Raw genomic sequence first — 12,391 nt, 5'->3', positions numbered from 1 at the left:
GCCCGCCCCCTCAGTGACGCACACAGGAAGGAGGCGGGCCTGCCGGCCGGCGTTCTCGAACCTTCACACCCGTGCTCGGCGAGGGAAGGGGCAAGTCGCCGCACGGGGTGGAGCGGAGGGAAGGACGGGATCCAATCAGAGCTCCAGGCTGCCGCTTTATTTGCATAAAGAGAACTTCTCGTCGGCCAGTGGGGAGAAGGCGGAAGGAAGGCTGGTAATGTAACCAATCGTGTCACAGCGTGGCGGCATTTGCATATTTCGAAAGTGGGAAGGAAGCGAGAGACCAATCCGGTCGCGGAACTCCCCGAGCTGGTTGCATATGCGGGCGCGGAGGGAGAGCGGGGAAGGGAAACAAAATGGCGGCTTAGCTGTTGCGATGGGGGGGAGGGGGCAGGGGGCGCAATCAGGGGCGCGCCGCCCAGGCTGGGGGCCACAGGGGAAGCCTCGCCCCCGCAGTCCCTCCCCCCCCCCTCGCACAACAGCCATGCCCAGGAGCCCCCGGGGGGGGGGGGGAGGCGCCTTTCCCCGTCCCATGATGCACCTCTCCTTGCTCCCCCCCGTGTATGGCTGTGTGGCGGGAGATGCCAAGGGCCCCCCCCTTTCCCCGGCTCATGCCCTGCAACATGTCGCTGGCGGCCTGTGGTGAGGCTGCAGCCGGCGGAGGGGTCCTTCAGTCGCTGTAGAAATCCGTCCCCACCCATAGGTGCCGGAACTGGGGGGGAGGGGGGTGTGCTACTGCACCCCCTGATTTGAAGTGGTTCCCATTATACACAGGATTTACAGTTTGGTTCAGTGGCTCTCAGCACCCCCACTATAAACATTGTTCCAGTACCCCTTGACCCTACCAGAGGCAGGCAGCTCGGAAGAATTCTTCTATCACAGAGCCCTGTCTACACCAGGGCATAGGTTGGCATAGCCACGTCTTGAGGAAGAGGGGGGCCAAGCGTCTCACATCCATGAGTGATGTAGCTCGGTTGGCCTGAGTTTTAGGCATCCCCCAGTACAATCCAAAGCAGCGCCACATACCGGGTGGGGTAATGTGGCCTAGTGGATAAGGCACTGGGCTGGAATTGGGGAGCCCTAGGTGCTAGTTCTGGTGCTGGCCAAGTCACATCACCTCTCAGTGTTGCAGTTTCCCCCTCCCTAAAATAGGGGTAATGTTGCTCCTTGGTAAAGCGTATTGAGCTCTGCTGACGAAAACTAGTATATAAGAGCTATGTATTATTAAAGGCAAAAAAAAAATAAACCCCTCTCCCACTGCCTGCTTATCCATACACTTCAAGGACAAGTGTTTACTGTCAACCTTTGAAAACAAGTACAGGCTCAGGTTAGATATATTACCATTGGTTTGTTTTTGTTTTGTTTATTTTACTTTTCAATAGTAAATGTTTAGGGAATAGTCACAAAACAATTTCATGTTGAATAAGGGGTTGCCAGTGTGAAGAAATTGAGTAATACTGCTTCACAGAAAGTGTAATCACCATATCTCTCCATCACATACTTCACCCACCATGCCAGACTAGAAGTATTGACAGGGCAGATCAGCCATTGGCTTATCTAACCTAATATCCTGTCTTCACCATTGGCCAGGACCCAGCTGTTTAATTCCTGTGTATCCCACTCTGCAATATTATACCATAGGCTTCTCCATAAAGGGATAAATCAGTTGACTAAGTAGCATGGGTTCATTTCCAACAATGGCTAATGTATGATATTTGAATGGAGAGCATGCACTGTTTGCATCTCACCATATAATACCAGACCATATGGGACGCAGTGTTGTCCAGTGGTTAGAGCACTAGACTGGGACTCAGGAGACCTGGTTTCTCTTTCTGGCTCTGCCACGGGCCTACCAGGTGACCTCGGGCAAGTCACTGCATCTCATGCCTCAGTTTCCCTTTCTGTAAAAGGGGGGAAATGATACTGACTTCTTTTGTAAAACACTCTGCAATTTAATGAAAAGCAGTGTAGATAATCTAGCTATCATTATTACTGCTACCATGTGTTGGAATAGGTGAATAGTCCATTTTGTCTGCTATGCTGTCTCCAATAGTGTCCAATGCTGAATGCTTCAGAGGGAGGCAAAACAAATGTGTCTACTTATTCAATCTTCTATTATAGAACATTAGAGTATGCCACACCAGAACTTTTTGCGGTTTATTTTGTCTGATATTCTGCCTCAGACAGTGGCCAATTCTGGATGTTTTGGTGAAAGGTGTAATCCTGTTCCCCTACATAATGTACTTTGCTATCTAATATACAATAGGATTTTTCATAGCAAAATAGGTCAGTGGGCTTATCAGGTATTCTATCACCAACACTGGCCAGTGCTACATGATTCAGAGGAAGGCATAAAAACCTCCACAACGTAGTGCAATACAGTACCACCGCGGAGAATGGTAGTTGTTTCCTAAACCAGCTGGTGATCATTTTATGTCCTGAAACAATTGAGAGTACTTGTAATTTTTATCCTAGCAACTGCAAATGCTGTTCTTGTTTATAATACATCGGCTAATGCCTTTTAAAAATGTACTTAGCTGTTTACTTCAAGGAATATCTCACAATATAATAAAACTCTTCTAGCAATGAGGGTCAAACTGCAGCCTTCCTTTTTATCCTTTGGCAGGGGAGCAGGTGAAGATCCTCCAATTCCCCCCCACATCTTAATTCCCTGCATCAGATCAAATGAACTGTCAGAGGAAAACTGGCCCTATATTTGTCAGAAGGGGTTGCTTTAAGGTGATGCAGAGTTTTCTCCACTGAGGAAAATCTGGCCTCAATGGGATCTTTTCAATCCCACATTTTAATTCTTTGTGAGCTTCTCTTGCCCATAATCAGTGCTAATGTACTAAAATAAACCAAGGGATAACAATGCAACAATCTCCACATTATTTATCTGAGTGGAAATATATATAGTAATCCACAGCCACATGCCACTCATAGTTCATGCTGTCAAAATGCGTTGTTGCAGCAGAAGTGTCCCAGCAGAGAGGGTGCATTTAAAATAGCAGCTAGGAAGGACGTTTGTGGAGAACTGTATTTGTTCACCTATAATATGCTTCTTTAGGAACCTTTGATACAAAACAAGCATATGGCCCATCACAAACCCTAAACAGTCATACCCCCTGAGGCGAAACGATGGTCAGATATCTGATATCCGAATGCACCCCTATATTCACCCTTTACACACTATTGTAATAATCATTGTACAAAATATGCCTTGTGAGGTATCATTTGAAAACTAGTGACTCACTGGTCAATAATATCATGATGAACTGTGTATAGCAACGTTATATATGTGGAAGGTTATAAACATAAGCTGAAATTAGATCTGAAATACGGTTACCAGACAAGTGTGGGTAAACAAGTTCTCAAAGACAGAGGAGACAGGACCAAACCGATCTGCATCATAGCAAACAGCATGAAACCCCTTTCACCACAAGATTCCTTATCTCTGTCCTCACAGCGGGAATAAATGGGTAATCCTCTAGAAACTGCATTTCAAAGGGGACGGGACTATAAAAGTGAGGGGCAAAAATACATCACGGTATCTCTCACTATTCAGCTCTCTCTTTCACCTAAGAAGACAAAAGAAACAGCCTTTGGACGCCGATCCTGGCCTGAGAATTTGGTCATATGGTGAGAGACTTCACCCTGGACCAAATTTACTTTGTTACGTTTTAGTACTAGGAAGCATTTTATCTTTATTTCTCCATGTCTGACTTTAATGCTCATATGTGCATTCCAATAAAACCTATCTCTTTGTAGTTAATAAACTTGCTTCATTCTTTAATCAAAACTAATCCAGTGGTGTGGTTAAGCTGGGCTGTGGGGTAACTCTATTTAAAGTATCAGACTGTTCGATATTGATCCCTTTAGCAGGGGCAATGGACCTAAAATATCTGAACTGTCCAGGAGAGGGCCGGACAGTGCAGAGTATACATTTTGGGGGGGAAATCTGATACTGGGAGTTTCTTGGGGTCACCCTGCAAATAGTAACCAAGGCTGCTGGAAGCCAGACTGTGGCTGGTGTTTGCTGACAGGCTTCTGGGGTCAGAGGTGCTGGACTAGGGTTGTGGCTATACACAGACACTCAGGGTGTGACCTGCATGCTGGCAGGCTGTTTGAGTTGCACAAGAGGGTGCTACAGCAGCAAAGCACTGTGAGGCACCCTAGGTTGCAGGGCAAGGGTGACACAGCCCCTCTCTGGTCTGGATTGCACCCCAGAATGTCATAATATCATAAACAAGGTCAGGCCTGCTCAGTGTTACTGTGAATTGTTTAGATTCTTTAAACGAAGTAAAAATCTCCATAATAAAGTCAATGGGAGTCTGCCTGAGTAGGAACTAGGGGGCCAGATTCTCTCCAGTCCCTGCATTGATATGCAGTGGGAGAGGGTTCAAATTGCTTTCCCTCCCCTGTGCACAAGGACAGGGTCAGAATTCTGTTTAATAACATTTTTTCTGCTCCATACTAGCTCCGCCACCCTCCCCTCACTCAGCTGTCTGAAAAGGTGAGGAGAGGGAAAGTGAGCCAGGGTCCTTCACCTCCACAGAGCTGGTTGGGTGTGGAGCAGAGAGCATACTGCACCCCCCCTGGGGTACACACTCTAGGAGCCTGGCATTCCTCCTGAGGCCTCCAGCCACATTGCAACCCCTGCAGCACACAGTGCAGAATTTTGCCTTGAATAAGGACCTCACGATTTGGTCAAATCTAATTATTTTGTTAGCGTCTAGAGTTTTGTGGGGCTTCACTGATGGCAATGGATTGTCGTTGTTGCATTTAATTTTATCATTTGCAGTTCTGTAGGATCTGAGGCCTGGTCCACATCTAAAAGTTAGATTATCCTAGCTACGTCAATCAGGGTTGTGAAAAATGTCACACCCTGTGCAATGTGGTTAAGAGAATGCCAACTGCATATCTGTGCATAAAACTTCCAAGCAAGCAGGAAAAACCAGAATCTTTGCAATGGAAATCAGTTAGTTTTTAAGGGTTTTATTGTCATCCTGCACACAGTTTAGTAGATCCCAGTGAAATGTGAAATGTAAGGGTGAATTTCTGTGGTTGTCTTTATTGTGAACAGTATTTGTCCCTACTCACAATATCTACCGTACCTTATTAGTTTGAAATTTGCACCCTCAACCTAAATACCATCAGTGAAATCCTACCTCCATTCAAATCAATGGCAAAATTCGTATTGATTTCAATGGGGCCAGGATTTCATTCCCTGTTTATATGTAATGGCAGGTTTCAGACTAGCAGCCGTGTTAGTCTGTATCCGCAAAAAGAAAAGGAGTACTTGTGGCACCTTAGAGACTAACCGATTTATTTGAGCATAAGCTTTCGTGAGCTACGGCTCACTTAGCTCATGAAAGCTTATACTCAAATAAATTTGTTAGTCTCTAAGGTGCCACAAGTACTCCTTTTCTGTTTATGTAATGTGTTTAATTTAGACTGTAAGGTCAGGGGCAGGAACTGTGATTTCCTCAGGATTTCTAAAGCACCAAACGCTGTAAGTACAGAATAATTATTAGTTTTAAGACACTCTTTTACCAATGCAGGGCTTTTGCTTGATGTCTTGCTTGATTGTGTATAGTGTAATAAAGCTCAGAAAGTAGAGCATTTTTACTAGTTTAATTCAACTGCAGACTTTTTAAGTGCAGCATCTTTATTAAAACAAAAACAAAAAACCCCAAACAGTTTTATTAAATTGTTGATTCAAAGGAATCGATAATAAATATTTGTTTTCCTCTGTGTTGCTCAGACACAGGACAAGTACACCAATTATAACAGGTACTAGAAGAGAGAAATAAACTCAGTTTAGCCACTGAGAAACCAAAGAAAACTACGTAAGAATGTAAGCAATCACATTATAGCAATAATTGGTATACATCATAACAGTAAATGCCTTAAATACAATATTTTACAAAAAGTTTGGTTTCTGGTTAACTGAATTGTTTCCCTTTGAAAACTCCTGATTGTACCATGATCAACTCAGAAAATGTCCCTTTGAAAATGAAATGCTTATGATTCTTTTAAATAATCTTTTCCTCACATTCCCTTTGTTTAGTTAGCTTTTTTCTTTTTGGTTTCATATTTAGCAATGAAGTTCACTGTTGATTTCATTTTAACCTGTAAGATCATTGGTATCTGGTCTGAACAGCAGTATCATGGCTTGTACTTTGCTAGTTTCAATAAAAGAATGGCAAATTTAGCTGGGAATCTAGAAGAACAAGTAAAGGCTCAAAAAGAATATACAGTATCTTGTGTCTAGATTGGCTCAGCCAACTTGGTTTTTTGAATCCTTAACCTCCATTCTCTGGTAATAAGCCTCTGGGTGCTCAGTTATAGATGTCTGTAATGAGGAAGTTAGTTCAATACTTACTTATATGAAATACATGTTCCCAGCAATGACTTAGAATTTAGTGAGGGTATGCTGGGTGAAATTGTAGCCTTCTGTCATCATTTAAACAACAACTGGTGAGATTCATCTCTGTGCAGAGGGCCAACACAAAAGCTATGCACTACTTAAAAAGTCCTGCTTATCCCACTACATACACAGGTTGCACTGGTTTAACTTAAATCGTTTTTTTTTAACCAACTTCGGCCTGGTCTACACGAGACAATTAGGTCGGCATAACTTTGTCGCTCAGGGGTGTGAAAAATCCACACCCCCTGAGCAGCGTAGTTAAGCCAACCTAAATCTCCGTGTAGACTGCACTAGGTCGATGGAAGAATTTAAGTGTAGACAACCCATTAGCTAAACTGGTGCAGACCCGTGGATAAACACTCATTTTGGTTTAAGACTGGCGTATTTCAGTTTAGCTTCAACCTGCTCCTAATCAACTTGAGCTAAATCAATACAAACTAGGTATAATGTTGATTTAAGTCTTTTGCGCTGGTTTAACTGCACTGATTTTAAAGCACAGGCTTAGTTAAATGGGTGCAACCGCACCTATAGACAAACTCCTAATTTCAACCACCTGCTTATGAAGGAGTAGGTCAATGAGAAACATCTTTGCATTTTGGCTAGTAATGAAAAGATTGTAAGTAAAACAATATCATTGCCAACAACCTGCACTGCAGCATGAAAGCAGAAGATCTAACCAAAAGATGATATAATTTAGGCTTTTGCAATGGGCTTTCAAGATTAGATGCGTGACTCCAGACTGTTTCCCTTGCACAACGATGCTGATATGTTGCACCTCTGAGAGTGGTAATATTGTATTTTGAGTAAGGGAGGGAAGTGAATATTTTTGCATGTGAAGATTAAGGGGGTTGGTTACTGTTATTAGAAAGTGAAGTTCTCCAAGAGTATAGGCCATCTAAAATTCCTCATGGATTCCCCCAAATGGCTATGGAACTCTATCTCCTGATAGAAGAAACATTCAGAAGTTTGTGTTTGATCAGGTTTTGGTGCCTCTGGGGACATCACAAGCAATTATTTTCTAATGTCTCCATCAAAGAGTCTAAAATACTTGGCCTCTGTCAGAAAAGGAGGTTAACTTTAATCCCTCCAATGAAAGACTTACAGATTCATACTTGCTCAGTTCTCTGTACAGTACCAGTATGTTTCCAATGGACTTCTTCCATGGGATGGAGAAAACCCTCTCCCATTGGTAAGAGTAAAACTCAGTTACCATAATTATTAAGTCCTGAATTTAGGAACACAGGAACATATGATTTGCTGGATCAGACCAACGGTCCATCTGGTCTAGTGTCCTGTGCCTGACAGTGGCCAGTACCAAGTGCTTCAGAAGAAGATGCAGTAAATACCATGCTGGGCAATTATGGAATAATCTGCCTGCAGGGGAAGTTTATCCCTAAAATTTACAAGTCGAAGAATGAGGGTTTTTATCCCCTATTACTGATTATCCTATCTAATATAATTTGTCTGTTTCTTGTAAATGTTGAATACTTTTTGGAGTCATGCTATTTTCTTACCTCAGTAATATCATGTGACATTGAGTTCCACAGGTGAATTAAGGATTGTATAACAAAAGTATTTGATTTCAAATCAGTTTTAAATCGGTTGTCTATTCCCTGTGTGCTTGCCTCACAGCATGCTCCACCAATGCACCTCAGCCCTTACTTGGAAGTATGTGAGACAATTCCACCGCATTGTTCATTCAGCTGTGGGACTGTTTACAGGGCTTCTGCAATACTGCTCACCCCAGACATGTGCATCATCATCTCTGGTACCAAGAAGGGCACTGTCCAAGTTCATCCTCCAAGGCTTTCTATGCTATTCAATCACTAGCCCTCACCTCACAAGAGACCTCCTTTATTTGGGATTCGGGGCCTGATTATGATCTCACATAGACTGATTTTACCTTTTCCTAGTACCTTTTGGTGATTAATACTGGTGTTAATAAGAGCAGTATCAGGCTCCTTTACAGTGGGGCCATGTCGATATTCACTCAGTCTTCAGTTTCCTCTTGCAATTACTGTACCTGCATCTCCTAACAATGAAGGTCCTTTCTTCAGCACAAAGGTTATTTCTATCTGTTATATTACTGCTGCTTCTCAATACTGATTTGAGTTATTATTTGCTGTTTGGGTTGAGTTTTTGCTCCTACAGTTATTTTGCTAAAAGGCGTAATGCAAAAATATGAAGCAGCTGACAATTCCCTTTGAAGGTGATCAGAGGACTATCCTCACCTAAGATACTGCCTCGGAGCACAAGAGAATGGCTCATTTACCAATTTCTCAAAAACCTGTACAAACGATTTTTTTCAGAACTCCTCTAGAATATTTTATGTCTTGTGCCTCTCTTGATCCCTTTTTAAAAAAAATCCTGAGATTTGTTTCCAGGCCCCAGAACATTACACTTAATTTTCACAGTGCTCAGCTGTCCAAATTTTCAGCTATATTTTCAGAGTACCCAACATTCCCTTTTTTAATATTAACTACAAAATAAAGCCCCCTTTTTTCTCCAACTTCAGGACTCTTTAAAAAAAATAAAAAGTCAATGTCTGAACCGCAGTGTAGGAATATGCAGAAAGAGATGAAGTTGAGGGCTTCTTGTGGAGTGAATAATCAGAAGTGGTTAAAAAAAAAAAAAACTACCCAGGAAGATAAGCTAATCTAATAATTCTTATATGGCTGGTGGCGCGTACAGTAGTTCTGGATGGCTGGAGTCTCAGAATAGCAGGTGAGCAGTCAAACGGTCTGGAAGGCCCGGCTCTGAGCAGGCAGCATGACTGGGGTGGCTCCCATTTTCACCAAGGTGGCATGGTTAACTTTCTTTGGACCAATTTCCCTTCCCTCTGTCTCCACCCGGCTGTACTGCGGAGGAGTTATATGGGGGGTGGCTTCCGTGGACAAAGTCCGTTGGCTGCGAGAGGCACTGTTGGCTGTCGATCTGGTTGAGGAGGAGCCTGAACGTGAGCTTCTGGAGCCAGAGGAAGAGGAGCCAGGTTTGACTAGATGGGCTTTTGGAGCCTCTGCATCTTCTCTGCAACCAAACACGAGAGATGGCAGAATTAAAATACCATGAGAACAGGAATAGTCACACCCACAGATTATACCATATTGAGTTGCCACTAAGATCAGGAGATACTTCTTAAGATTCTGTATCATTTGTAAGAGATAAATAGCCTAGTGGTTTGATCAGGGTGCAGGGACTCCTGAATTCTATTCCATTTGACATCTGACTTGCTGTGTGACACTGTGGCAGGTACCTTAAATTCTCCGTTTATCAGCTGACCTGGCTGTAAAATGCATTTAACAACTCATACTTCACAACGTTTTATCACTTATTTGTATCTGTAAAGGGCTTTGAGATCTCTGGAATTAGTGCAGAGGTTATGTGCAAAGAGTTCAGGTACTGATGGCCTGATTCTGCAATCCCCACTCAGCATGAATAAGTACTTACTTATGTGAGCAGAAACCAATGGGGCCAGTCGTGCAGTACTAATAAATGCTACTGGTGTAAAGAGGTCCACAGTCAGTCATGTAAAAAAGGAAGAAGATGAAGCAGAGTGGGGAGAGATGGGTAAAAAGATGATTTAGCAAAAGCCAGAAGCTGGGACTGAAACAAAAGGTGGAAGGGAAATGGAAAGCGAGGGGTTGAAGCAGAGAAAACAGGCCAGGAATCAGTCTATAGGCTGGGGCTTAGCAAAGTAAGCAGCTTAATTCCATCATACAGGCATTTTAATAGCTGTCCTGACCTGTCAAAGGGCAGAGAGATCCACTGCTGAATGGATTATACAGACCCCTGCCTACTGTTAAATGGATGTCAAGTGAGGGCAAGGACTCCTTAATAAACAGAATTAAGGGTGAAAGAAAGTGAGGTGTTCTCCAAGGGCACATGTTGCTGAAATGCATTTCCGGAGATTTCCTTTTCCAGGAATTTCTCTACTGAGAACTTCGGGCAAGTTCTGGTAGGGACTAACTTCTGTTGGCCTCATTATGTACCCATTATGAGTACATCAACCCTGTATCAGCAGTGGTGTTACATCAGCACTGGGCAGAACTTCAGTCTCCACTCTCATGCTGGGAGAATTCTTTCACTCAGTGCTAAAGCCAGAAGCAAGGAAGGGTGTTCATCACAGCCAGAGAGACTGCAAGAACATCCCTGTCCTACAGACAGGAATTGGAGTTGAAAATAAACCATTCAAACAGTTAAGAATTTAAAGGAAGTTCCATCTGAATTCAGTTTAGGAAAGAGATAAATAAAGGCTTAGGGAGGGGTGGAAACTGTGTGTGAGTGAATGAGTCAGAGAGTGAGTGGGTTGTATTTTATCTTAGATCTGCCCTTGGAACACAGCGTTTTATATCTCTGTATTTTATTTTCACTGCAAGATCTCCACAGAATGGTCTCGAAGCATCTTAATGACTGTTTACGTGCTGGTGGGTGTAAAGTCAAGCTTCTTAACACAAGGTTCGTAGAGATTTTAGCTCGTTACTTGACAGACAACGGAAACTGTTAACCGAGATCATGCTGGGTATGTGGGGGCCTAAAGACTTACCTGATTTCATTTGCAGCCTCTTCTTCTTCATACCTCTTCTTTTCTTTCCTCCTTTTTGTCAGCCACACACTCAAGAAGACCAGGGAGATTCCCACCACCACCCCACACACTGCTCCGGCGACCATGCCAACACTTCGGGCGTCTGTTATCCCAGAAAGCAAATGTGCGTGTTAGTAGATTCTCCACAGAGTCACAAAGCCAGACTCCGCCCCACGCCCCATTCTCCTGCATCACTCAGATTTCACGGAATCACAGAAATAGAAATGTAGGGCTGGAAAGGGTCTTGAGAGGTCATCTAGTCCAGCCTCCCTGTGCTGAGACAGGACAAAGTAAACCTAGACCATCTCTGACAGGTGTTCTTAAAATCCTCCAGTGATGGGAGTTGCACAACCTCCTTGAAAGCCTGTTCCAGTACTTAACTAGTTAGAAAGTTTTTCCTAATATCTAATTACACTGAACAATCAATGTGTAAGCATTATGGGATGTGAGTCAGGACAGAATTTATTTAATTAGTCCAATTATTTAGGCCTTGCCTACATGCCGGAGTTGCACCAAGTTAACTTACAGTGGTTTTTAAACCAATTGAGTTGAGTCAGTGCAAACCCCGGTGTGGTAATTCTTATTTAAGAGTGGTTTAGTTTAGTTTAGCTTAAACCTGTTCCTTTACTCTTGCCTACATACAGAGTTTGCTGGTTTAACTTAAAGTGAGATTTTAAACCGGTTTAGTTAAATTGATGCAAAAGGCTGTGTGGACACTCTTTTTTCAGTTAAACCAGGTTTATTTTTGGATTATTTTAAATTAATTAGGTATAGGTTTAAGGTAAACCGAAATATGCCATTCTTAAACTGCAGTGTGTCCACACGGGTTTTTACTGATATAACTAGATTGGTTTAAAAAAAAATCACACCTTCTGTTAAGCAATTGAAAATTTCTTGTATAGAAAAGGTGTTAGATTTATAGAAATGCTAAAAATGGCACCTATCCCTATGCCCTGGGCATCCTTGACTTGTCTTAAAAAACACCCTAGGTCAAGGGTGGGCAAACTTTTTGGCCCAAGGGCCACATCAGGGTTGCAAAAGTGTATGGAGGGCCGGGTAGGGAAGGCTGTGCCTCCCCAAACAGCCTGGCCCCCGCCCCCTATCTGCCTCCTCCCACTTCCCAACCCCCTCAGAACCCTCCACCCATCCAGCCCCCCCTGCTTCTTGTCCCCTGACTGCCCCCTCCCGCCCCAACCGCCCCCCCCGGGACCCCACCCCCTATCCAACCCCCCCTGCTCCCTGTCCCCTGACTGACCCACCCCCTATCCATACCACCGCCCGCTGACAGGCCCCCCAGGACTCCCACACCTATCCAACTCCCTCTGTTCCCCACCACCCCCCAAGAACCTCCACCCCATCCAACTGCTCCCTGTCCCTGA

General features: G+C 43.6%; 1 protein-coding gene and 1 long non-coding RNA gene across 3 annotated transcripts in view; one reads left to right on the top strand and one right to left on the bottom strand.

The window, feature by feature from the left end:
- Positions 1–84: 84 nt before the first annotated feature.
- The window catches only part of LOC119564008, a 55,780-nt gene continuing 43,473 nt past the window's right edge, over positions 85–12,391 (top strand). For both annotated transcript variants that reach the window (XR_006286969.1, XR_005222871.2), the window contains exon 1: positions 85–214. This is a non-coding gene — a long non-coding RNA (uncharacterized LOC119564008). The remainder of the gene's footprint in view (positions 215–12,391) is intronic.
- LOC102932612 (CXADR like membrane protein) overlaps positions 6,083–12,391 on the bottom strand; it is a 69,142-nt gene continuing 62,833 nt past the window's right edge. The window contains exons 6-7 of the mRNA XM_007066965.4: positions 10,974–11,115; positions 6,083–9,457 (exon numbers count right to left, since the gene is read on the bottom strand). Coding sequence (XP_007067027.1) covers positions 9,163–9,457; positions 10,974–11,115 — 437 coding nt within the window. The 3' untranslated portion in view covers positions 6,083–9,162. The remainder of the gene's footprint in view (positions 9,458–10,973; positions 11,116–12,391) is intronic.

The sequence above is a fragment of the Chelonia mydas genome, chromosome 22, assembly GCF_015237465.2.
Source record: "Chelonia mydas isolate rCheMyd1 chromosome 22, rCheMyd1.pri.v2, whole genome shotgun sequence".
NCBI classification, from domain to species: Eukaryota; Metazoa; Chordata; order Testudines; family Cheloniidae; genus Chelonia; species Chelonia mydas.
The sequence above is the reverse complement of the archived record's forward strand: the minus strand, read 5'-3'. Positions and strand labels throughout refer to the sequence as shown.